At 39.5% G+C, this 24,400-nt stretch overlaps 3 protein-coding genes across 4 annotated transcripts; 1 reads left to right on the forward strand and 2 right to left on the reverse strand.

Annotated features, from left to right (window-relative positions):
- Window positions 1–2,163: 2,163 nt before the first annotated feature.
- On the reverse strand, window positions 2,164–5,467 carry LOC103970361 (sphingolipid delta(4)-desaturase DES1-like). Its single transcript, XM_009384110.3, has 2 exons — window positions 5,121–5,467; window positions 2,164–3,262 (listed from the first exon to the last, which is right to left on the reverse strand). Exons 1-2 carry the CDS (start codon window positions 5,280–5,282, stop codon window positions 2,423–2,425), a joined length of 1,002 nt encoding a protein of 333 aa, XP_009382385.2. The 5' UTR covers window positions 5,283–5,467; the 3' UTR covers window positions 2,164–2,422.
- Window positions 5,468–7,792: 2,325 nt separating this feature from the next.
- On the forward strand, window positions 7,793–12,179 carry LOC135653158 (uncharacterized). 2 transcript variants are annotated; one of them, XM_065174766.1, is made up of 5 exons: window positions 7,793–8,087; window positions 9,359–9,511; window positions 10,542–10,589; window positions 11,508–11,559; window positions 11,821–12,179. In XM_065174766.1, exons 1-5 carry the CDS (start codon window positions 7,866–7,868, stop codon window positions 12,018–12,020), a joined length of 675 nt encoding a protein of 224 aa, XP_065030838.1. In that variant the 5' UTR covers window positions 7,793–7,865; the 3' UTR covers window positions 12,021–12,179. The 2 variants fall into 2 exon arrangements, with proteins under 2 accessions (XP_065030838.1, XP_065030839.1); XM_065174767.1 differs by having other exon boundaries at window positions 7,799–8,087; window positions 11,508–11,556.
- A 1,383-nt stretch (window positions 12,180–13,562) lies between these two features.
- On the reverse strand, window positions 13,563–15,297 carry LOC135653157 (CBS domain-containing protein CBSX5-like). The gene is made up of 2 exons (XM_065174765.1): window positions 14,900–15,297; window positions 13,563–14,644 (listed from the first exon to the last, which is right to left on the reverse strand). The coding sequence occupies exons 1-2, from the start codon at window positions 15,223–15,225 to the stop codon at window positions 13,828–13,830; spliced, it is 1,143 nt and encodes a 380-aa protein (XP_065030837.1). The 5' UTR covers window positions 15,226–15,297; the 3' UTR covers window positions 13,563–13,827.
- Between the last annotated feature and the right edge of the window lie 9,103 nt (window positions 15,298–24,400).

Genomic DNA, 24,400 nt, shown 5'->3' on the forward strand with positions numbered 1-24,400 from the left:
TATCAAATATCAATCGATATAAAAGAAAAACTCATATAATAATTATAATCATGATGAAACATAAATTATACCTTTATGTAAAAAATGATACTATTTTATAATTACAATCATATACATGTGAATAACCAAACAAATATCTAAGAATAATAATAATTTTTTTATTTATCACATGCAAAATTTTATCAATATATAATATGAGAAAACTATTAAAAAATCATAATTTATATTTTTAATATTTTTTATAAAATGTTTAGACCAATCAAACATATTTAACTAGGTAGACCTAGAATTAAGTTACCCAAATTGGGCTCATAAATTTGGGCCAATCATTCGCTCAATTAGGCCCATCAAAATTACAGTTGAACAAAGTCAAAATTTTATCAATATTTAATTTTTTTAATTCGATCAAAACTTGATTAATAAAAAATAAATCAAGTTAGATCAATTTTGTAATTGAGGATATAAGTTAAAAAATTTTAATTCTAAAGAGTAAAACTATAATTATGAATGAAATATATAATAGAAATATTCGATTTTTAAAGGACATAACTATCAAAGTAAAATTTAAGGACACAAATTGAAATTATTTGATTTTTGAGAGATAAAAATATACTTTAAAAAACCTTGCTGTTGCGTTCCACCTCACCCATGTGCACGAGTCTCGCTGATTGTGCATCGACTGTCCATCGTCTACGTGCCACCCGTGGTGGTGCGGCTTCTGTGTTGTTTCATAGTGCCGGCCATAGCGTGACAAAATAGTCTATCTCTCCCTTTGTCAACGACGTAATATCATTGCCCATAGTTAGGTTGTTACCCACAGCCAGCTAGCGACATAGCTTGCCAACCATCATTGGTAATCACACCTTGCAACAAGATCCACTTGATGTCAACCATGAACAACAAATGTCACAGTGATGTTGCTATAGCCATCGCATATAATAGGACTATTGTAATCGCCCGCAAACAAGACAAGTCGATTGCCACAAGGCTGTTGTACACAGGAAACCATGTATGCAATCGTTGATGACTGTTGCACCCCATGACACTTTCATTGTGTATTTAGCCACTGCTCACGATTGGGCTAGCATCCGTTGGTGGTAGTTGCCCTCAACAATATTATCGCTGGCATCAAGCTGTTGATAATGGCCCATCGATCAAATACAAAAAATCTCGTATCGCCGATAAGTAAGAGACATGACGAACTAGATAGGAAAGCGGATCGATAATACAAATGGATCATTTAATCGTCGTAAATCAAAATTAAATAATACCTTTTAATAAGCAAATGGTGCTAATAAAGAGATCTAAATATAAAATAGATCTAAAATATTTTTATGGTCTAAATTATTTAATTTAAAAATATGATATCAATTGTAAGCATAAAAATCATGATTATACTATTATTATGTGAACAACTTTAATTATCAAAAATTAAAATCAAATTAAGATATATCAAATATATGATGTATACATTTCCACGTTATTCAGAAAATCTTTATCGCATCATCGTCAAATATGAAAACTTATAATATTGGGTGCATGATAGCTACTTGGATATTCAAATTAGTATTTGTTTGTATGCATGGAGGGTTTCAAGAGTTTGAGATGAGTGTTCATATGGGAAAAGGCTGTTGGTTATAAGAAGTGGAGCAATGGAAACTCAAAGAAATTGCCTTCATGTTGATGAATCAGTTGAGCATTACTATTCTCCAGCAAGAAATGCCTATAGAATATAGTTGGAGTTCATTGAATAATTTGACTTGGCTATGATTTGTTTGTCTGTCTGATGTCTGGAACAGCATGCAAATATGAATTGACAGGTCAAGATGTAAGTTCATGAAATAGTATAATGTTCAATGCACAGGTTATTAGCTGATATAAAGGAATTGTTGGGGAATTTTCCTGCACAGATGAGTAGTTCTCATGGAGGGATTTCCCAGTGACCATGAATAACAAATATGAAAGGACATTAAAAACACAAATAGTAAACCAAAAATTGATCAGATAAGGGATTTACTGATCATAGGAAAAAGATAAAAGACATGACCTGTGTTGAAAAGACAATAAGATGATCAATTATGTCCCAGTAGAAACCCAAATTCCACATGTTGAATAAGAATTGAACCTGCAGTTGTATCACCATACACTGATACCAGTAAAGCATTATGGGGAAACAAAATCTGGCATCAAATTCTAACAAATTGTTGTCAACAGTTATCCAGTATGGGTACAGGAAATGGTACAAAAAAAATGGCATCTTCTCCTAAATCCATAGCAAGAGACAGAAAGAGAAATCACTGAAATATACTTTCTAGGATGATGAACAAACAAGTGGTGGAATCCATCAATATTAGCGCATTCTGAACAGCTCAAAGAAATGGAATCTCAAGTCAAGCAACAAAGATTGTTGTGATCAGCGGTCCTACTCGTCTTTCTTGACGGTCACTGCACTCTTCGGTGCCTTTCTCTTCATCCGGCTGAAGGGTCCGACCGTGCGGTCCATGATGTACATGTAGATCACCTGGCTCCAAGACCTGTATGATTTCAAGTTCTCGTAGTACTCGGGAGCAATATCTTTCACCTTGTAGAGCTTGGTACCCGGTATTCTGGGGAAATCGTGGTGCTCGTTGTGATATCCCACGCTCCATGTCATGAGATTTAAGGGTCCATAATATGAATAAGTCTCCTGCTCTGGATTAAAGACATAGTGTTCGGAGATGAAATGGCCTGCCATTGGGTGCACACCCCCTCCGACAAATGTTGCAAGTATTAGATATGCAAAGGATTTCCATCCCCAGAAATAGACCAGAGAGGCATCAAGTGCAAGTTGGATTGTTAGATTGGTGAATTCCCATAGGCCAGGGGGTTTTGGTTTGAGAAAGACTGGTCTTAAAGCATAGAAGAATAGCTGGAAAAGGACCCATATGGATTTGGCTATCGCATTGGTCACAACGTGAGCCTCGACGTGGCTAGGAATATCCATATCCATTCCATCAACACCTTGGTAGCGATGGTGCTCCAAGTGATACTTTTGGAATGTAACGGACATGGGGACACCAATTGGAAGGTTGGCCAAGATCCCTAACCAACGGTTGTAGGATGGAGTTGAGAACGCAAGGTTGTGACTGATCTCATGGATGGCCAAAAAGAGGTTGTGGTTGAGGAATGAGCCAAAGAAATATGCAACTACTAGTATCTTCAGCCAGCTTGCGTCGTGGAGATAGGTTGCCGTCCATAGCTGAAGAAGAACAACGGCACTTACCTGCAAACAGTTTCCATTCATGTTCAAAAATATCATGAGAAACAAGCAATAAAAAAACTATTCAAGAGTGATAAAGTTACTTCAGGTAGAAACAGGATATCTTAAAATCCAAAAGGCTTTTAGTAACATGACATCACCTTGAGGTGAGATCAAGAAAGCGTATAAACAAGGAGAAAAAGAAATTAGGTTGCTTGATACTACGTCTACTCATCAATTAAAACAGGATCGGCAGAAACCTTTTAAGGTGCCTCAGCCACAAATAAATCTATTAAAGATACACAGGGAAAGGACAACAAATCAAAAAGTACCAACATCGTAATCACTTAAGAGTGATGTGGAATATCGGAACAATTTTGGGATATCAAGGCTGCCCAAGCTAAACAAGATTTTTGATCTAGAAAAGGGACAAATGGACAGTTCAAAAACCGCAATGTGACATTAATAGTGATACAAAGAAGAAATATACACCAAACAACAAGGTTGTGTAAGCAGAGAAATAATGAATCTTCCTGTGACCTCTCAGATACCGCTTAAGAACACCAAGCTAAGACATGTTTACGAAATAAGTACATTTTAGAACAATTTTTAAGGTGGAATAAACAGAATTAAGATTTACCTATTTCATCAATGTAGCCTTGAACAACCATATTACTGACTAAACCAGGAAAAGAGACTTATCTCAAAGTAAATAATTGAAAAAACATGTGAAATAATTCCACTCTCATGCTGAAAGAAAATGATACAAGGAATATTCAGACTGTTTCCATATTCTAATACATAAAGAGATACTAATATGTAATCATTGACTAAATTAAATTGAAAGCTAGATGGTGTACTCCTCAAACTGGCCTCACTTATCTGCAAAACTCATTATTCACAAAGAAATGGGTCAATATATGTTTGTTCTCCTTAGTAATAACAACTATGCAAGTAACACACCCAAAGTGACACTTAAATCTAAGCACAAAAAGGTGCCCTCTAATTTAATATGACAACAAGGAATAAAGGTCATTGAAATTTTCCAAATTAAAAGAATGGGCATAATAACATCAAAGATCACAGAAATCATAGACTAAGAAAAATAACTATTTTTCTCCCAACGCAAGTAAATCGCAAGAACTAAATAAACACAACTTTGAGAAAACATCAACACAATCTCTTTCTCCAACCCACTTAAACAATAATCACAAAAATCTCGTGAACTGCACCTTCAAGACAACCATATTTGAAACCAAGGAGCACAAGATACAGAGACAAAGGAAGCAATCACAAAAATGCTTCCGCATCGACAAAATGCATCCGATCTAGAATCGATGAAACGACCTAGACTCCGCATAAATTCACCAGAATCAGCTTTCTGTGGATGTAGATAGGTAGAGATAAAGTAAGAAACTCGCGGTAAAGCTACAAAGACCATCAAAACCCGATTATGGCAAGATAGAAAGTCAAAGTCACATCATGACGAAAAATTCCATCGAACCGCTTGTTGGCCGCAATCAACCTCAATGATGTACCAAAAGGGTAAAAGTTGGCATCAATCAAGAGAAAGAAGTAATGTGCTCGATACGATGGAGCAAAAGCAGCACGAAATACATACAATAAAAGCCTCGTCTTTCAAAGCGGAGAATCAAAGCCCATCAACGCGAACAATTTGGAGTCCAAGCGTGACAGCAACCTTCAAGAAGAAGGTCATCTACGAGTGAAGAAGGACCGACATCGAAAGCTAACAAATATAGGCAGAATACGATAACAAATCAGCGCAAACACCACAGGAAAATCACTCAAAATCCGATCATTTTTCCACAACAACGCAAGATGCAAGATTGCAGGCCACGAGAAACGAGAGGGTATTTTTCACCTTGAGGAACGCCCAGGGGTCGGGGCCAAAGAGCTCCCGGATCTGGGGGTGCCGAGCGAGGATTTCCTTTCGGCGAGAGGCGTGGGGCTCGTCCGTGTACGACCAGAAAAAATCCGTCGCCATTACACCTTCCTCACAGTCCTCTCCGCCTCCCAGTCCCATTCGCCTCTCTCGTCCTCTCTTCTACCTCCCGCGATGACCAATTAGCCTGGGAGAGGACGAGGAGCCGCCGCCTCTTATCGACCTTTGCGTTGCTGCGCTCCTCTGTTTCCTCCTCCCTCGATAGCCGCTCACCAAAGGCAAAAGAGAGAGCGGCCTTTGATTTGAGGGATAGTTCTCGCTATATTAAGTATATGATTTATAGAGTCGTGCTTATACTTGGAAACAATTTGACTGGAAAACAACAGATCATGCGCTCCTCCAATTTAAGGCTGCAGATAAAGAGACCAATTAATTGAAATCACATTAGATTATAACATGCACTCACATGATGACATGAGTCTAATGTGGATCGATCCCATATACGACAAATACAGCTGCACATCCAACTGTGCCATCGGGAATCACATACAGACATGAGTACTGTGTGGACCTAATACACCACAAATTGCCTGTATAGATCGAATTGAGTGGATCAGCATCAAGTCAAATATCCAAACTCATCACTTCTTTGCCTTTTTTTTGATTCGGCTAACTCAATATCAAAACCTTGATTGCCTCCAAATGATTTAGTACATCTATTATGAGTTATGAAATGATTTAGCAGAGACATGCCATGCATCTGTGAATGGAAACGACTAGGACTTGATCGGTGTCATCGGGGATGAGATTCCCATCTACGAATCCGGCATTTGGTGCACTGCCATCATCACAGGGTATCGGATTAGGTTTCCCTGCACGCGCGCCACGTCCGGTGATGTAACCCTCGACAGGGTGTGACACCGTTGTTATTTGCAGGTGGCAGGTAATGGTAGTCATTGGACAAATGCATCTATCCGGCGGACGATGCAGGAAATCCTAGGGTGGGTGCATCATGCACAGGACCCAAGGACGGCATCGAACGATGGAGACCAATCCGAACATGCGATGTTGGAAGAGTGATGAGAGGCCAGAGCGGAACGCCACCACCACCCCACGCGCTCTCTCTCATCTGCAACGGCGCCCTGATATAGCATTTCTCACTTCGGCCAAACTTTTTGTCGTTGGCAGTAAAGTATAGGAATCGAATGATCAAACATTTGAAATTTTGTTGCATGCAATGTTGATTTGTCTGAAATGGAGTAAGTAAACATAATTAGAAGTGATAGGAGATATTATGTATTACCTCGCGAGGACTCGATTCTCGCTATGTCAGCCCGAGTGCGGGGCCTCAGGAGGAAGACATGTTGCCACATCAGAAGCTCTACTAGAAATCCGAGATATCAACTGTCCACTCCCCGCATCATTCGACATTGTGTCGACTAGTTCGATCACAACGAGGACCACTCTAGGAAGCCTAAGAAGACGTCGTATGACGCCATCTCATGTATCCCGGGCGACGGATGTCCGAATGTATGTTTCCCGCCCGAGAGGTCGGCGTCGGCAAAGGTTGCGTACGACCAACCCCTCGGGGGCTACGATAAAAACCCATCATCAACATCTAACGAGGGGTATCGGAAAAAATATCATCTCCCTACTAGCTCTGAGGGACCAAAGTCGAGATCATCCTATTTCGACCTAAATTTGTGTGCAGGAATCCAGGGGCGAAAAGGACGAACGGGTTTACAAAAGAAGTCCACACCAAATCTGACCTTGACTCGATCAGGTGAAGACTTTCATCCCTAAGCCGGTTCTTGACGTCGCCAGGACCAAGCCGTACCGATCACATGACCACGGCCATGGGTTCGCGGAACAAGAAGAATGGAACCCAAAGACCTCATCAACAGCACGAAGTTTACAGCTCTCCATGTTTCAGACTTCATCAAACAGTGGGTTCCCAAGGCGCACTCTGACCCCTATATATATATATATATATATATATATATATATATATATAGAGAGAGAGAGAGAGAGAGAGAGAGAGAGAGAGAGAGAGAGAGAGAGAAAGAATAAATAAGCAAAAAAATCCAGTTTAGTTATTTAAACCAAGCCGATCCGGTTTAAGAAAAAACTCATCACTCAACCTATGCCATAAGCCAAAATGGACAAGACAGTGTTGGTCCATCCACCAAGGAAAAGGTGCCTAAAAAAGGAATTAGTGAAGATTTTTCTAAGTAAATGACCCAAGAAAAATTCAAGATAGTTTTTTGAACCCTTCGGTCACGATCAAATCAATATTCGATAATGAAATCTCGAACTCTCGATCTTTATTTGCTAGATTTTTTTTGAACTTGATGGAGTGTTTATAAGTGAATTTTGGGTGGAATGGTCGAATCCGAGTCAAATCGTGTTTGGGAAAAAGGGGATGAAGAAGAGACATTTTATTGAAGGATTTGGGCCTTAAAAGGAAGCTTTATCTCCCTTCCCCTGCTGTCTCTGTTGCTCGCCCTCTCCCTCGGGCAAGCGCAGCGTTTCTCGGCCCTACGTCTTCCATCTCTACGGCCTCTCCCTTCCTTTTCATCTTCCTCTCGTCTCCAACGGCGTTCATCACGCGCTGCCGATAGCTCGAACCTACTGAGAACCCGACGGTAAGCTTCCGGTTTCTTCCGTATCTTTCCCGTTCTCCTTCCACCCCATATATGATCTGAGAAACACCGACCGTTTGCGATGGGGTTACTATTGCTGAGAAACCGTCCCGCCCTCATGTCGTTCGATAAGATGCCGCAGTGGGGAAAGGACCGCCCAACCCGGGAGTCGAACCGCACCCATCTGGGTTCGATCGAACCGGTTCGTCTTCCCAAGTTGAGTGCGTTTGACAAGAAATATGCGTTTGGGCACGCCGTGTGTTGGGCATGCTCTTCCTCCTCGCCTCTCCAATCTCGTGGCCAAGTAACATATTTAACTGCATACTGCTTGTTGATTCGCCTGATGTTCGCTCTCTTATATCTCATTAGCCACCCTGGAACCCTCCGCGAATCCTCAACAAGCTTACCCGCATACTGCTTGTTGATTCGCCTCAACCATTAGCCGACTCCAGGCTTGTTGGATATCTGGATAGGCTTTTCCCTGGTTTTCGAGGGGCTGTAGACTTCTCGGAGAAGTAACTATTTCTGAAACTTGGTTGCAGGTTTTTATCCTGTGGTGTAAATTTGTGTTTCTATAGTATATTTGAGTGAGAATTTCATATCTAATTACAGCTAATGGATGGATGATATTCTTCGTCTGCATTATCATATTGCATATTCATTTGGCTTATAATGGTAGATTCAGTGTGAATATTCATTTTGCATAGCATCGCTAATTTCATTTCATAATCATTTACTGTGCCCCTGTTGGTGTGTCATGCATCATTTAGTCTATATGGAAGCTCACTCCAGTATAGAATTAAAGGCCAATGTTTTAAAAAGAATCTTTGCTATTTAATCTGTGCATGTTAAGGTATTCAAATTTATCCATAACTGAGTACAAAAAGAAAAAATAAAGTTTAGTTTTATAAACGAATACATAAATACATGCTATTGTCAGATTAAGAACAACCTGAAATGATATTTTCAATTCATTGAAAAGATATTTAAGTGATAAGATACGATAAGTGGTAAAAGTAACATGGTGAAAGGTGACAATCTATCGAACAATGTACTGTGTTGTTGAAACATTACACTATTAGATCCATTAGTAACAAGAAATTAACATAAAGCATATATGTGACTGCATTTTCATGTGTATTCAGACTGCACATGAGGTCTCATAGTCAAATGCTGTTTGATTTCTAGCTGATTTGGAGTGCATATATGTGGTTATGCTAATTCATGTTTAAGACAGAGGCCTTATTCCATGTTATCATATTACTGTTATGTGTGACCATACAGGCTACTTTTTGGTCCTGTAGTATAAGATACTTTTGATGAGTCCTCACTGAAAAATCATCTTATAGGTCACAAATGCATTTGAACTGCAGGGTGAAAATTGCTTTTACTTTTACTCTGTTCTTGTGTGTCTGTCTAATACAGGGTGTAACATGCTTTTTGCCTAACTTTCCAGTTTCTCCAAAAAATCTTCTTTTTGCATTGTTTCTTCAGTATCTATTAAGTTCAAAAAGATTGCCAATAAAGTTTTCTGTCTAAACCAGATTTTTTTAACTTGTCTCTTGAGTCAAACAGAGGACCAAGTTGCTTCTTGCTGAAATCTTAAGAATGGAAGGCAGTATGGCCCAGATTAACCATGTTGAGGGTGAAGAAGAATATGTGTTACTTGACTTGGATGATGTGTGTGTTCGTGCTGATATTCCTGCCAATGCTCCCTATGTCCTCTCTGTAAGAAGCTACCTCTCATTTATGAACATGTGATTACAGCATGAAATACGATACTGTTTTATGGAATATTTTTCTTTGTTCACATGTTCTTTAGCTGTGGATTTAGTATGTACTGTTTTTTTACATGTGATAAAATTCTTCCATTTACATCTATACTTGATTTTTGCATATTAAATTCATGGTTAAAAAAAATTGGTACTAGATCAATGGATTTTACTAACAACTAATTAAAAAATTCATTAAATGGTAATTAAGAAAAGGTCTGTTGATGTGACTGGTCTGAAATAACTTTTTGCACATGTGTGTGTTTGAAGGAGTGATGGAAAAGGGCACCTTTTAGGACTCACATGAGTCTTATTCAGTGGCTGTTATCAAATAAGAAGGAAACAAACAGTTGCCTGGTTAGGTCTTATTCTAAGATGCAGATGAGAAACATCCAGTTTTTTTGGTATCTAAACACTAGAACCATTCCAGATATGACAGCTATTTTATAAAGGCTTGGCATGATAGGATATTAGCTTCTCCTATGAAATGGGCTTATTGGATCGGTGGTGTAGTCTGATTTGCTTTTCGCACTTAACAACTCTCCTGCTACCAGTGAATTGGTTTTGGGTTTCATTGGGGATCATCTTGTTTAATATTCTCCGTTAGGAGTTTATACAAGAATTTGCTGGTAAATATAAGTTGCAAACTTGGTTAGAAAAAAAATTATACTTGGTTATTCATACTCTTTATCTGTGAATTTGACATGACAAATGATGAATATTGATTCTAAAGTATGAAATGTGGAAAAACTTGTCTCTTAGTTTATTTTGGTAATTTCACAATGAACCATTTGGACCTTGCTTTCCAAGTGTCTATTTAAATGAGTCATCTGAGTAGAAGTTATAAAGTCAAAGTGCTGTTTCCCCTCTCTTTTCTTCTGAACTCTTCCCACTTCGCTATTAGTAGTATATGACTATCTGACATGCATTTGTTAATTATTCACATGTTTTAAGGAAAATAAATGTGGTAGTCCCATGGTATGCAGGGTTTGGATACAGCGAAACCGGTGTTGGTCATTGGCGATCTGAAACTGGTGAGTAATAAACTATATCCATCTGTAACTCTGATAGGATGTTACTGTTGATGGTATAAAGCTGGTGGCATCTTTATTTTGATGCTTCAATTTACATGAAGAAAAGGTAGAATCTCCATCCAAGATGCATGATCTGTGTAAAATATCAGTCCATGGCCATTAGCATCACCTAACATACATTTGATTTATGTGGCAACCATGCTTCTACTTTGGATAGGAAAGGCTGGAAAGTTCTGGTTTATAACCCTGGCATTAAAATCTCTTAGTAGCTGACAGCTAGGCAAGGATGGTGGATATAACTTTCTTTTATTTGTGCTTCCCACAATTCATGCTTCAGTTTAGGTTCAAGTAGAATGGTGCGAGATTTTTCTATTCATCACGTTTTTTAGCTTAAAAGTCCAAGGATATGATGCAGACTCAGATGAGCTTTTCTTAAGCATTATAATAACTTATTGTACCTTCCTGGTCATTTAACAGTTCTATAATTGTCTCAAAGATTGCACATGCATACTTAAAGTGCCCCATATGATTGTGCCTAATCTTGTGTATTTACATCATAAATAACTCCAGTTCATTTAGATTAGTCACCTTTTGCACTTTGAGATATAAAATTCTGGAGCTATTAGAACTTTTTGAAGAAAATGTAGGGAAGCATATCCAGATGTATGATTTGCCAGCCATGATACTTCAGTAATAAATAATTAAGAACCAAGGATCATTTTTTTGATTTGTTGAACTTGTATTGCTATCAGCTTCATTGGTTAATATGAAGCACAGATATGTATTTGTTAATTGTTTCTATTCACCTGCAGAAGTTTTAGTTCTGTTACTGATTTTACCTTTTTCCTCTTTTAATCATTGTTTTACTTCTTCATTGCTAGTCCTGTAATGTGGCGTGCCTTTCTTACCTTGCAACAGATTGGAGAATACCAAGAGACCATGGGAACATGCTACATCTTCTCTGAAGGTGGTAATTCTCGTGCTTGTGAATGCATTTCATCATTCTCTTTCAATCTTGTTAAAACCTTGATCACTGATCTTGGTTTCCTCTGCTTATCGATTTGATTCCTCTGCTTGGGAATTTTAATACTGATAATAAATGAGTTCACTTACATCTTTATATTTCAAAAGTTGGACTTTAGTCATTGGAGCAGATTCATGTGTCTTTTATTCCTGTGAGATTTCAAAAGCAAGTTTTCTATTGGCAACTTGACATCTCATGGTTTTGTAGATGGTGCACCTACCGTGACATGTTCTGAGACGAAGCCTTCTGAAACAAATGTTTTCAAGGACAAACAATTCCTTGATCCAAAACAAGCTCCATCAAAACAGGTCAAGCCCATAGCTAGCCTGCACAAAATTCTCAAATTTAAGCTGGTATCAGAGGATCAGAATGAAATGGCAGAAGGGGTGACTACTAGTTTTTCATGATTCTCTTGTTTTAGATATCGGTATGCTCACTCTGTTATACCTTTATGACAAACAATCGTATGACTAAGCTTCCTTGAGCATGTTCCTCTTGTTTGCTTTTGAGAGGCATTAGACATGTTGAATGGAACTGGAAGGAATCTAATGTTGCTTTGACGATCATCCGATTGGATCGAAGCCCTGCCACTCATGTATTCTTCTTCATGGATATGCTTCCAGGGTCAGAGATTTATGCTGACCTTAGACACCGTCTAGTTCTTTTTCTTCTTTCAACATTCTTTGTCTGATTGATATATCACAATCCTACAAGTAGTCCTCTTCAATATAGGTGGCCTCCACATTGTAGAGAAGCCCAACCTTTTCTTCCTGATGTGATGGGAGGAAGGAAAGATAAAGATAGAAGATGGAAAAAGGAATTAGGTAGAAGGAAATGGACTCCCTTACTGTAATTTGCACAGATTTCACAAGGATTTGCTGCTATATGCTTCCTGTACAAATCTGAAGGGATTATGCTTCCTCTCCCAGGCTTATACATGTACGAGGGATACAATTTATATTATAGCAAAAAGGTGAAGTTGATGCTCTGGACCATGTATACTTTTCATCTTACTTTTGGACCATGTTAGTGCTGGAAAGCTATAACGATACTGGTTCGTTCTTGTTGTGCAGGGAATCCCGCGTACAAATATTATAGCCACCAGGGACACGTTCAGCGTCATGCTGCTTATAATAGACATGGAAGAAGAAGAAGAAGGCCTGGTTTGTTTGACACGGCTTGCCAAATTAATGACTAATGGATGTGCATTGATTGTAATGCCTACCCATTAATGTTTGCGTTTACTGCATGAAACTGAAGCCTTTATTGATTGCAGGAAGCAATTTGCATGAAAGTTTAAGGATCTAATTCCGAACAGCAGCAGTCGATGAAAATGATGTTTGGTGAAAGTCATCCAAATTCAGAGAAAATCTCCACTGGTGGTCAAAAAAGTTGGGCAGCTGTAGCTGGCGATCACGAAGCAGTCAACAGACACATTCTTCGATGAGAGTTGGCACTTTTGCACTCCACATTCTGATTCACTGAATACTACAACTACTAGTGGGTATCTTTCTCGTCTCCTTTTACTGAGAAGAGATTAGCGTTAGAATATGCTGTTGTTTCTTGAGAACCACTCGCTGGTATATTGGAATATGCTGTGACAAAAGGAACACATTTCTTTATGAAACAGAGAGGCGACTGGATTCAAAATCTTCAAGGATATTGATTATTGGAGGTGGCATGGATTGAGCTTTATCTAAACGTAGATTGCAGAGCCCTCCAAGATTTGACTATTTGCTGCATCTTGTCTGCTATGTGCCCCTTGACAGCTCTTATAGTTTGTGGCATATCCAGCCACATAAGAAGAGTGCTTTTTCTCGATTCTTCTTCAACATAGATGCACAAAATCTACAAGTAGATTGGCCATTACAGAAGCTTTTGCTCAGCTTTCAGTGGCAAGAAAGATGCGACAGTACTTGCGCCCATAAAGCAACAACAGAGATCAAACATTCAGAACAGGCCACGCCTTGGTGGCAGATGAGATAAGAACAGAAAATAGAAACTGCCACAAATACAAAAGTGATACGGATTTGATGGTAGGTTGAGTCCTTATTACCAAAAACATAATAAACAAAGCAGGCTCTCCAAAAACCATGGGAGGGAATGGAGAAAGCGTCTTCACACCCAAACAATACACAGAGACTCATCCACAACAGCTGCCATCACCGCCCTCGTTCATCCTCCGCCCATGTGATCGACTTGCACTCTTCCGTCTCAGAGAGAAGACTGCTGAAGCTGCTCCCGGAAAACCCTCAGCAAGTCAGCAAACGTCACGATTCCCATGAGGCCGTAGTCGTCCTCGTCGACCACCCACAGGTAGCTCACCCGGTGCGCCAGGGCCTGCACCATCACCGCCACCAGCGAGCTCCCGGGATGGCAGACCTCCGGCTCCTCCGATCGCCTCCCGATGGAGAAGCTCCTCGACCGCAGTTTCCGCAGCCGCCTTCCCCCGCTTGACTCGTCGTCGGAGGACGAGGAAGAGGCCGAGGAGGATGAGATGGAGTACGAGGACAGCTCGTCTTCCATCAGCTCAAGCATCTCCTGCAATCCCTTCTCTTTCAGCCCGGCTTTGATCGCGCGGACAAGGGACTCCGACGGAGAACCGTAGTAGTCGATGAAGGCCATGAGGTCGCCCGCCGTGAGGGTGGCGATGCCGGCGGCCACGGCCACCGTCTCGTCGCAGGCAGAAAGGGCGGCTGGGGAGATCTCGCCCAGCAGCCGCCCATCGTCGGTGACGACGGCGACGGCAGTCTGGTCGGAGAGGGCGCGGCGGACGAGGGGGATGATGGAGAGGCCCGGCTCGTCGTGGCGGATGGCGAGCGCGTCCGCGGAGCGGACGAGGCCGAGGGCGTCGATGGAGAGGGCGGGGACAGGGGAGAACAGGGCGATGGAGTTGAGGAAGTAGCGGACGAAGTCCTCCTGTGTCAGCCAGCAGAATTCGGCGGCGGCGAGCTTCTTCCGGCTGACGGAGCCAATAGGGACCACAAGGCTCTGCGCTCCGTCCAGGATCAGATCAAGGGCTTCCGATACGCTGCGAATCAAACAACAACAGAAGAAAAGATCGAATCTTTAGCATTCCAATCGAATAAAGGTCACAACTTCCCCTCGAATTCTTATTCTCGTACAACTCACATGATCCATATAAAGATCCCGTTGTTTTCGGTATCGAAACGAAAAAGGCGTCGCCTTTTAACCCCAACATAAAAAATAAAAAAAATCTTGGCACAAGGTAAAAAAGAACGCGTTTTGGACCAACTCATCTACCCAAGGCAGGACGGAAGAGTACCTAAACTGCAGCTCGACGCGGTGGACGAGGCCAGCGCCCTTGCGGAGGAGGGCGGAGACGGGCCGCTCGAGCGCGGCGGCCGGCGACGCGAGGTTTCCGTCGGAGCAGAGGTAGCAAAGCACGTCCGCGACGCAGAGCTTCCCGACGACGGCCCTCTTCTCCGGTGCCGCCCGGTCGGCGGCCAGCACAGCGAGGTGGGGCTCTCCGCCTCTCCTGAGGGCGAGGAGGGCGTCGCCGACGGCGGCGGCGGAGAGCGGCAGCGATCTTAGCGCCGGCTTCCCGATGCAGAGGTCCGACACCTCATTCGACACCAAGCTCACTGCCATGCACTGGAGAACCGAGCCTGAACGTGACCCTAACACAACCGCAAAGCAAATCCTCACGCTCAGGTCTCGATCTCAGATCAGTGGAGGAAGAAGACGCGATCATGGGCACTATAAATAGCGGACTGGCGGACCGGCTGCAACCGGGAAACGTGGCGCGGGATTCGGGAACCGCATCGTTTCCGACTTATTCACATCGAGCCGGTATAATCTCATTCGTATGTCGGGAAAAGCCGGTTATTTCCTCAGTTCGACCAAAGGAATCGGTAAAAGTAATAGCGTGCTTCCAGAGACTTCCACGCACCCAATCAGATTGTGCTCTATAATGGCAGTCGTAGTCTCGCATTAATTATAATTAAACCAATAGTCGTCGTTTTACTTAAATAACACCGAGAAAAAAAAAATACTTCAAAAACGGAAAAATAATTGTTAGTGACGTTCACTGAGATAATGACAACCGTATTATGTTTGCACAATCCATCGATCCAACATTCAATAGTGGTCACTGCTGACTCTATTCATCTGAGGATTGTGTTAGACTTGTGTATGCCTGCAGAATCTGTACCAAATCAAGTTGCAAGAGGACAAGAGTCTCAGCAAATCATTCTTTGTTTTATAGCCACTCAATGATAATAATACGACTATTAAATGGCTCTTCAATAATGTGCATCTTTTACGTGAATGCAAATGCAATTTGCATTTGGTGTCATGGCTTGTCTCACTAATACTAGCGTGTGCTGCTCCAACTATCTATTCACAGAGTCTGGGAGATGCTTTTCCCGTTGCTTTACGTAAAGCCGGAGAGACATTTGATGTACTATCGTTGCCTTCTGAGACTACAATTGCAATGAGGTATACCTTTCACGTCAACACAAAAAGTGTTCGAGATGGAGCCCTTCGTGATTTGGCCTCCACTCTTTCTCCGAGGAACCCAACCATACGCCCAAAAGAATTCTCATTTCACGATGAATTATGACTTCAGTGGAAAACCAAGTCAACGGTCAAATGAACTCGTCGTCGTCATCGTCACCTACTGATAGCACCACTATTAGCTCATGATGTCTCATAGTTGGATTATCAACCACAAGGAGAGAGAGATTTTTATTGGGTCACACACGGAGTGGCTTCGACGATTGTTCGAGCTTTTCCGAACGTGGATCGACGGAACCGACGAGGGCGGCGAGATGACGAGGTCAAACACAACCACGCCCCTTTGGATACTCTCGAAATCACATCGCGTGTTCCCGTAGCTTCCAGAGAAGACCGACGCTCGCGAGCGACCCGTTGCGTCGATGCGGAGTTTGTTGTGGTATCGGATTAGCAGCAGCTCAGATTTGACCTCCCAATCATTTTCCCGTGGCCGTGACGGAGCAGATTACAAGTCTCGTCTTCTTCTTCTTCTCCATGTGTTCAAAGATAAATAGGTCGGTTGGATGCTCCGAGTCGAATCGGTTTAAAGGCAAAAATCCGAGGCGGGGAAAGCAACGGCTCACCAGAGCGAGTGCGGTCCACCACCGCGAGTGCCGTGAGACACACTCCCATCGGCGGATCCCACGGCGTCCGTGACACGGCGCGGTACGAAATGATAGCACCCGTTTCTCTTCCCCTCCTCGACGCGAATTCAGCCCCACCGGAGTTCTTCTCCACAACCTACTCGGTAGGTGACAAATCCTCGGGTGCGCCGATGTGGTCGGGGGCGAGCCGCGGCGCACGATTCATGGCGCGCGACACATGTTCGTGAGAATGACTGAATGAAACATGGTGTTCGCTAATCCCGCAGCGAGGAACAGAGGTTCGTTCGCCTGGTCACATTCGGCTGCCTTTACGACACACCACATGTTGATACCAAGTCCCACTTTATCTGGCAGCGTCTCATTTCCTATAAATTATTCCATTCGATAGGTACGTCCTTTTTATTTTGGGATTTATTATGTGAGATATTCTTTCTATTTGGTTTTTTTCATATGGTAAAAAAATTATTTTTTTGTATGGATACCCATATAAATTTTTTAGTATTTTATTTAATTATTAATAATTAGGTTAAGATTCATTTTAGTCTCTATTGTTTTGATCCTGGATTACTTAAGCCCTTATGATTTATTCGTGTCTAAAATAATCTTTATGTTTTAAAAACCATAGCATATAAATCCTTTCGTTAAGTCTGAATTAGCAACGTTAGAGTCTGCTTATATTGTATATTGACTCACACTAAATCATTAATATAATGATATGTATAATTTAAATTTGAAAAAAGAGTTAAAGTCCATCTTGTCAAAGAAGAGAAAGCGACGAAGGTCGTAGTGACGGATGAAGGTGGAGAGGCTAGAGGCGGAGATAAGGGAGAGCTAGACCACTATGTCATAAACACGACGAGTGAGGGTGCAAGAGAGGATGAAGTAGGAGGCGGTAGGGATGAAGATACTCAAAAGGAAAAAAGATGAACCAAGAGATCACTATGTGCCTAGCGTTGAACTGATCGATGCACATCCGCTTGAGGTAGAACCAGCAACTCTTAAGCTCGTCATCAATGTGGAAGAGACTACGTGCGTACAATGCTTTGCTAAGCAATAGCGACTCAGTGCTACTACTAGTTGTCACTTTCACTACGATGTCTCGTCTCGCTATTGATGATGATCTTATTTTTTTAAATTTAAATTATATGTCAGTATATCAAAATCTAATTATTTTGTTAATAATTAGATTTTTTATATATTATGTTTGTCATATAAGCAGACTCTAATGTTTATTAATTTAAATTTTATGTTAACTAAAACTTTACACGAGAGGTTTATATTTTATATTTTTTTAAAATATATGAGTTATTTTAGATATGATTAAATCATAAGGACTTAAGTAGTTCATGATTAAAACCATGAGACTAAAATGAATCTTAATTTTTTATATTTAAATTATATATAATTATATTAATAATTTATTATGAATCAAACATGTCATATAATCAAATTATAATGTTTGTTGACTCAAACTTGATAAAAAAAATTTATATATTATATTTTTAAAAACATATAAATTATTTTAGATATAAATAAATTATAATTTTTTTAAGTGATTTAGGATCAAAATCTTAAGAATTAGATTTTTTAATTATTTTCATCTCCCTTTGGAAGAGTAACCATCGGACATAAGAATGGGCGAAGGTCAAGACGAACTATAAGTTTGGTGACCACCTGCCCCCTTCTGCCTTTAGCGAAAGCAGATATAATTGAGGACTTCTTTTGAGAAGAGTTGTGGGTCAGTAAGGTCGCATGCTGCTGCCCGACAGAAGTACTTAAAGGCATGCATGACAAAGAAAAAGGTAAAGCAAAAGGTCACACGCAGATGTCAGCGTGTCTCATGCTCTGTCCCCTCTTCCATAACTCTACAATTATTTTTCTTTTTCTTTTTCTCGTATGATATAAAGTTACTCGGGTTTTATAATTATAGCATAGTACACTAACCATTACATTTTCTGTGGTCTCCAAAGTCATGCATGCCACTCTATCATCAGCTCTGTTAGAGATTGGGTTGACCTAACCCTACTTATTATTAGCTCTTTTGTTTCATGCAACGAACACTATCCAGTGCTCTATTTTTAAAGAATCCATGCGATCAACATTTTCCTCTCAACATTAATCTTTTGATATTATTTAAAATGGTACCAAAGCTAGTCATTTTAATTTATATTTTTTAAAATATTTATATAATATTCATTTTTCATTTCAGTTTGTATCATACAATTTAGTTTCGTTCATATATATAAAGTCATTTAGTCCAACGTTGATCGAGGGGTATGGAAATCAATGACTCATAAGTTCGTCGAATTTCACATGTTCAATTCATATGTTCCGAATGGATAAAATCGTATAGGTATGCTCATCGTATTATCCAAAACAAATAGTTCCTTGCGAACCTAATCAAATGATCCTTTATCGATCATAAACATAAATAATATATAAATTTATTTTGTACCATTTGAGTTTCTAAGTAGAAGTAACATAAAGAGCCTTTGAGGGTTTAAAATCATATTTGATATCTTTATCTAGAATTTGATCGTGGATAATAAAGTGTGATCGTGCTCACCATCTACTCTTCAAGCGAAATAAAAAAGAGAGAGTAATTATTAAGTTACCAACGAACATCTAATCTACTTTCTTCTTCTTCTTCTTAGAGGCCGTGGCTTATTGTCCGATCAAGGAAGAAAACACACAAGCGTTGATCGATGATGTTGGCGATTTATGTTATCGATGCCCGTGGCTCGTCGTCCCATCAACGGAGGGTCCCAAGCCGCCGTAATGGACCCCACCGGCTTGTTGTGCGGTACAGCAGTCGCCCCTGACCGTACCTACTTAACACACCGGGAACAGATACATCCGCCCTGCCCTTTAAATGACCGGGTCGTGGCGATGGCCGTACTCCATCATAAGATTCGCGACGATAAGTAAACAGACGACCCACATGCCCACATGTGCGCCAGCCACCGCCTGGGCTGTGGCCCTGCTTATCATCCGTTCACGTGGCCGCTGTGGAGGCTGCGAATGATAAGATAAGATCGGCTCCTTCTCCCCACCCCACTTGTAGCCACGCTTACGTATGCGCCTACGTCTTCGTGGAAAACGCAGCTCGATGGCGCTTGACTTCCATCGCCGGCTCGCGTGGGGAATACGTGTCGTCGTCTGTATGAGATGGTGTGATATGATCCGATGGACGTCTCTCCCCATCGACGGTACAATGATTTATCCATCTTTTATAATAAATTATTAACATGATAATAATTTATTATAAATGAATAATTCTTCTATGCAAATACTATATTGTGCTTAGAGAGGAATTCGAATTTTTAATCATCTTGATTGCACAATGAACGTCTTGATTACGACTAAATTGTAATACCTCCACTCATATGGTGCAATGGCTAATTCCGTAAATAATCTGTAAGAATAAGAATGCAATCCTCAAATATGAATGATTTACCCAATGCATTTCATCATATATTTAAACCCATAATCAATTCACTCATAATATATTTATAACTTATTTAATAAATTCAATAACTTCATATATATATATATATATATATATATATATATCTCCTAAATGCAAGCTAAGATATAGTGTTTTTTGATGAAGAAGATAAGATTATGATGGGTGATGGGGACAATGATTATGTGTTGAGAATGAATATATTTTTTACTAGTATGAATTAATTAATTGAATTTGATAGTTTTCTATTTTCACTTCAAATATAATGAATGTAATATTAAAATAATAGACACTAACGAATATTCTAGGAATGATAATAGGGTTGAGTTTTTTTTTGTGTTTTGGAGTCCTCATCTAATCAATCTATTGAATAGGAGGAGTGTAACACTTAGGTAGACAATGACGTCAAACCCATTTGATTATTACGTTCCAAAAGATTGATATTAGAGTGTTGATAATGATATCTACTCATTCCCATAAAGTTAACAATATAATTGCGGTAAAGAAGTTAATTTGATAAAATTATTATACTATAATCAGAGTCTCGATAGTTGTAAAATAGATAAATAACATGTAAAATAATTTATGACGTTTCTTACCATCTCAACTCAATAGTTATAATCTCCTGTTTTTCAACTCAAATTCGAACATTTAAATTACGTTGCATAAATATCTGAATCAAATTCTAATATAATGATTGATAGGAAATATTCGACATTAGTCATAGGTATAGGTCGTCAACTGATAATCACCATAGAGCTTATATAGAAGATAACTTATATCCGTTTAACACAGAAAAAAATCAATTTGACGGACGATGCCCCTTTGGTCGCTAGCCTCACGTTGCACGGGATTGCATGAATCGACGTCGTGCTACAGGAGGTAGGACAAGCCAACCTATGTCGTAGGGGGTATATGGGTTAATTATCCGTATTATCGCATCCTAGAGAGGTACGATTAATCCTCATCAACTGTAACTCCTTCTCGTTAGCTCCGTAGGTATAATAATCAATCTTCAATACTACGGATTGATAAAAAAATAATTATTATTTTGATATAAATCTGTTCTTAATCTATCCTTTAACTACTAACTTATGCATCCAAAGAATTAAATCGACAATTCTAAGTTTTAGGATCCAGAACTCCATATATCGAGCGCACCTCGGCCCTCACTTGGGGATGCCCTCCAAGGCTCGGTCATAGCCTCGACGCCACCCACTCCAGTCTGAACTCGCTCGTCTTGATTTGTTTCTCCCAGGAGGTCTCTTGTATGACCTCATCCACGGCAAAAATGTGCAAAGCAATGATCTAAATAGTTTAGGATCGAAGTAGGGTGGTGGAATCGAGGAACATCTGTCTTCCGGTGAATTTGTCCGCAACAAGACGGTAGTCCGACCATGCCATTTTGTGGCGGATTGACACGGCGCCCGAAGACGACCCATTCAAAGCAACGCAAGTTTCGCTTAGCGTCAGACATCCTCCACGTGATTCGCACATCGATTTCCTGCAAGCCAAGCAAACGCCGAACACAATCGACGACGAGGATGACATTGGCAGAACAACACACATTTTGAGTGACAGGAAGTCATTCATGCAGCGGACTTTGGCATCATAGTACATGTCAAGCTTTTTCCGGACTCGTTCCTAATCCTTTTCATGCTGCGAGTTATGGGAGGGAATTGACATGGTAATATTTCAACCTACATGACAATATTCATTAGAAAGTTTACGGTCGATGGCATAAGGCTTATATTTTTCTATCATATTAATATTAGTTAATAATCTCCTTCTGATTCAATGAATAATTATTAACGCGATGAGATGTACGTGTGTGTATAAAGATAGCGATATTTCATAAACTTGACTTTGGTGAAATATCAACGCTATGTCAATAAAACATCATATTTTTTTCAATGTTTGATACATATGCTTGGTTTGAATGAAAACCCAAACATTTTCTCCTTCCCTTTTTTATTAATGAGTCCTTTTGGTTGTTCATCAAAAATGAAACATGAAAATTTTATTCTAAAATAAATTAACTCTTATTTATTATTGTAAAACGGATAGGTCTCAATCACATTTTTGAATCCACATATGTGCATTCATATATGATATTTGATATGATGATTAAATAAAATTTAATAATATATTTTTTGGGATAATTATAAGTTCTAGAAAAAAAAGAGTGAACATTTTTAACATGCATGATTGAATGTGATTACTTTATTAAGGCGAGAGATACTGAGTTGTCCCTTTGCAATCTCCAAGAGCTATATTATACATTCACCTGTGGGTGGAGAGGATGACCTTTCCACAAGACCTTCTTTTCACTCAGAATAATCATCATTGCCTATAATAGCAGCCATTTTTGACACTTAATATTTTAATTCATGAACTTAAGGAAGATAGAATTGCATTAGTTAATCCAACACGAGTTCAGCAGACCAGCAGATTTAGTCACATAAGAAAAATACATTGGAGTCTTTCTCTACTTGGTCGAAAATAAAATAATAATAATAAATTTATTCTAAAATAAATTAATTATAAAATATTAAAAATATTTATTTCCCCTAACTCTTATGCAATGTCTCAGGTTCCAATCCATCTATCGACGTCATGTATGTTATTTGATATAATAATTAAAAAAATTAATAATATATTTTTCGAGTTAATTATGGGTTCTAGGAAAAAATAATAGAATGTTTTTAACATGCGTGATTGAATGTGATCATTTTATTAATGCAGCATACAACAGAGAATTTTGACTTACACTGAATTGTCCCTTGCAATCTCCAAGAGCCAAACACTATACAATGCACCTGTGATTGGACTGGTGATGAGGATGGCCTTTCTATAAAGACCTGTGTTTCACTGAGAATCATCATCATTGCCTATAATAACAGCCATTTTGACACTTATATCTTAATTGATGAACTTAATGAAGATGGAATTGCATTAGTTAATACAATTAAAAATTAATCCAACAGGAGTTCAGTAGACCAGCAGATTTAGTCACATAAGAAAAATGCATGGGAGCTGGCACAAAGATAAAGAATAGATCTCTACCCATGAGGACCTTCTGACATCTCACGTGCATATGAAATTAGTGAAGCAATTAGTAAATGACAATGGGATGAATGGGTCAATGGGTCAGTTTGTGTGGAGTCATATAAGAATATTAGTAAGAAATGGATCTTAAACACTTTCCAAAGAATATGGACCTTGACATGGGATGCAGGAAGGGGCAACTTGACCCAAGAGTGTTCTTATTTGCCAGTCTCTCTGCTTATAACATCTTATTCCATTTGCCACACTGTTCTTTGGAGCTGTCAAAATTGCTCTACTGCTTTGCAATGTTACTCAGAACCAAAAAGACAGTCTCACTGAATAAGCACCAGAAATATTTTTCCCCAAAGAAATGAGTGTCTTGAATAAATAGAAGAAAATTTCTGCATAAGAGGAACAGCCTCTGTTTCATGTTTTCTTTGCTTGGTACCTCTTTATACTGTTTGGAAATTTTTAGAGAATGTGTTAATAAGAAAAAGGCATATGAGAGGATCTTAGGAGGGAAAGAAGAACATGAGGAATGCCAAACACGAAATAACTAATATAAAGTTTTTTTTTTTCCTCTTCCAAAAGGCAGCCTTTAAATAAGAAACCTGATCATCAAAATCTTTGAAGGTTGTAGTTTTCTTGTTTTAGCTCATTTAAGATTCCACCTTTTTATCCCCTAATGGTGTGGTGAGGTCTGGCACAGCATTAGATAATGTACATGAAAAACTTAGGGCACACAGAATGATATGCATGAGCTCATGTGGAAATACAATGAATAATATCCAAGCTTAGGCTTGCAGTGTTAAGAAGCCTAAGACTAAAATTTTTGGAATTGTTGATGCATCAACCACATCTATAAATTCAAATTGGTTACCCTATCCAATTTCAGGAACTAAAGTTGCTACCATACAATGGTTTAATTCAAACAATAAATGAAAAATATCTTAGATCGATATACAAAACAATGCTAGAGCAGAAAACATAACATTCCTGCAGACAAATCCTAACAGCAGCCATGCCTCTGAGATATCATAATAGACCAACTAGGATTGCAAATACCCTGTCACAGCAGCAATATGTCCAACTTTACTACGAACATGATACATGAATGATAGATACCAACAAGCACACACAACAAAGCCGA

The sequence above is a fragment of the Musa acuminata genome, chromosome BXJ3-11 (assembly GCF_036884655.1).
Source record: "Musa acuminata AAA Group cultivar baxijiao chromosome BXJ3-11, Cavendish_Baxijiao_AAA, whole genome shotgun sequence".
Lineage (NCBI taxonomy): Eukaryota > Viridiplantae > Streptophyta > Magnoliopsida > Zingiberales > Musaceae > Musa > Musa acuminata.

Bases quoted from the DNA above. Each gene is read 5' to 3' on its own strand.
- LOC103970361 (XM_009384110.3), bottom strand. From the start codon at position 5,282: ATGGGACTGGGAGGCGGAGAGGACTGTGAGGAAGGTGTAATGGCGACG. The intron at 3,263-5,120 runs GTGAAAAATACC...AACTGTTTGCAG, and splicing joins ACCCCTGGGCGTTCCTCAAG to GTAAGTGCCGTTGTTCTTCT.
- LOC135653158 (XM_065174766.1), top strand. From the start codon at position 7,866: ATGGGGTTACTATTGCTGAGAAACCGTCCCGCCCTCATGTCGTTCGAT. The intron at 10,590-11,507 runs GTGAGTAATAAA...ACCTTGCAACAG, and splicing joins TCATTGGCGATCTGAAACTG to ATTGGAGAATACCAAGAGAC. The intron at 11,560-11,820 runs GTAATTCTCGTG...ATGGTTTTGTAG, and splicing joins CTACATCTTCTCTGAAGGTG to ATGGTGCACCTACCGTGACA.
- LOC135653157 (XM_065174765.1), bottom strand. From the start codon at position 15,225: ATGGCAGTGAGCTTGGTGTCGAATGAGGTGTCGGACCTCTGCATCGGG. The intron at 14,645-14,899 runs GTACTCTTCCGT...TTTGATTCGCAG, and splicing joins CGCGTCGAGCTGCAGTTTAG to CGTATCGGAAGCCCTTGATC.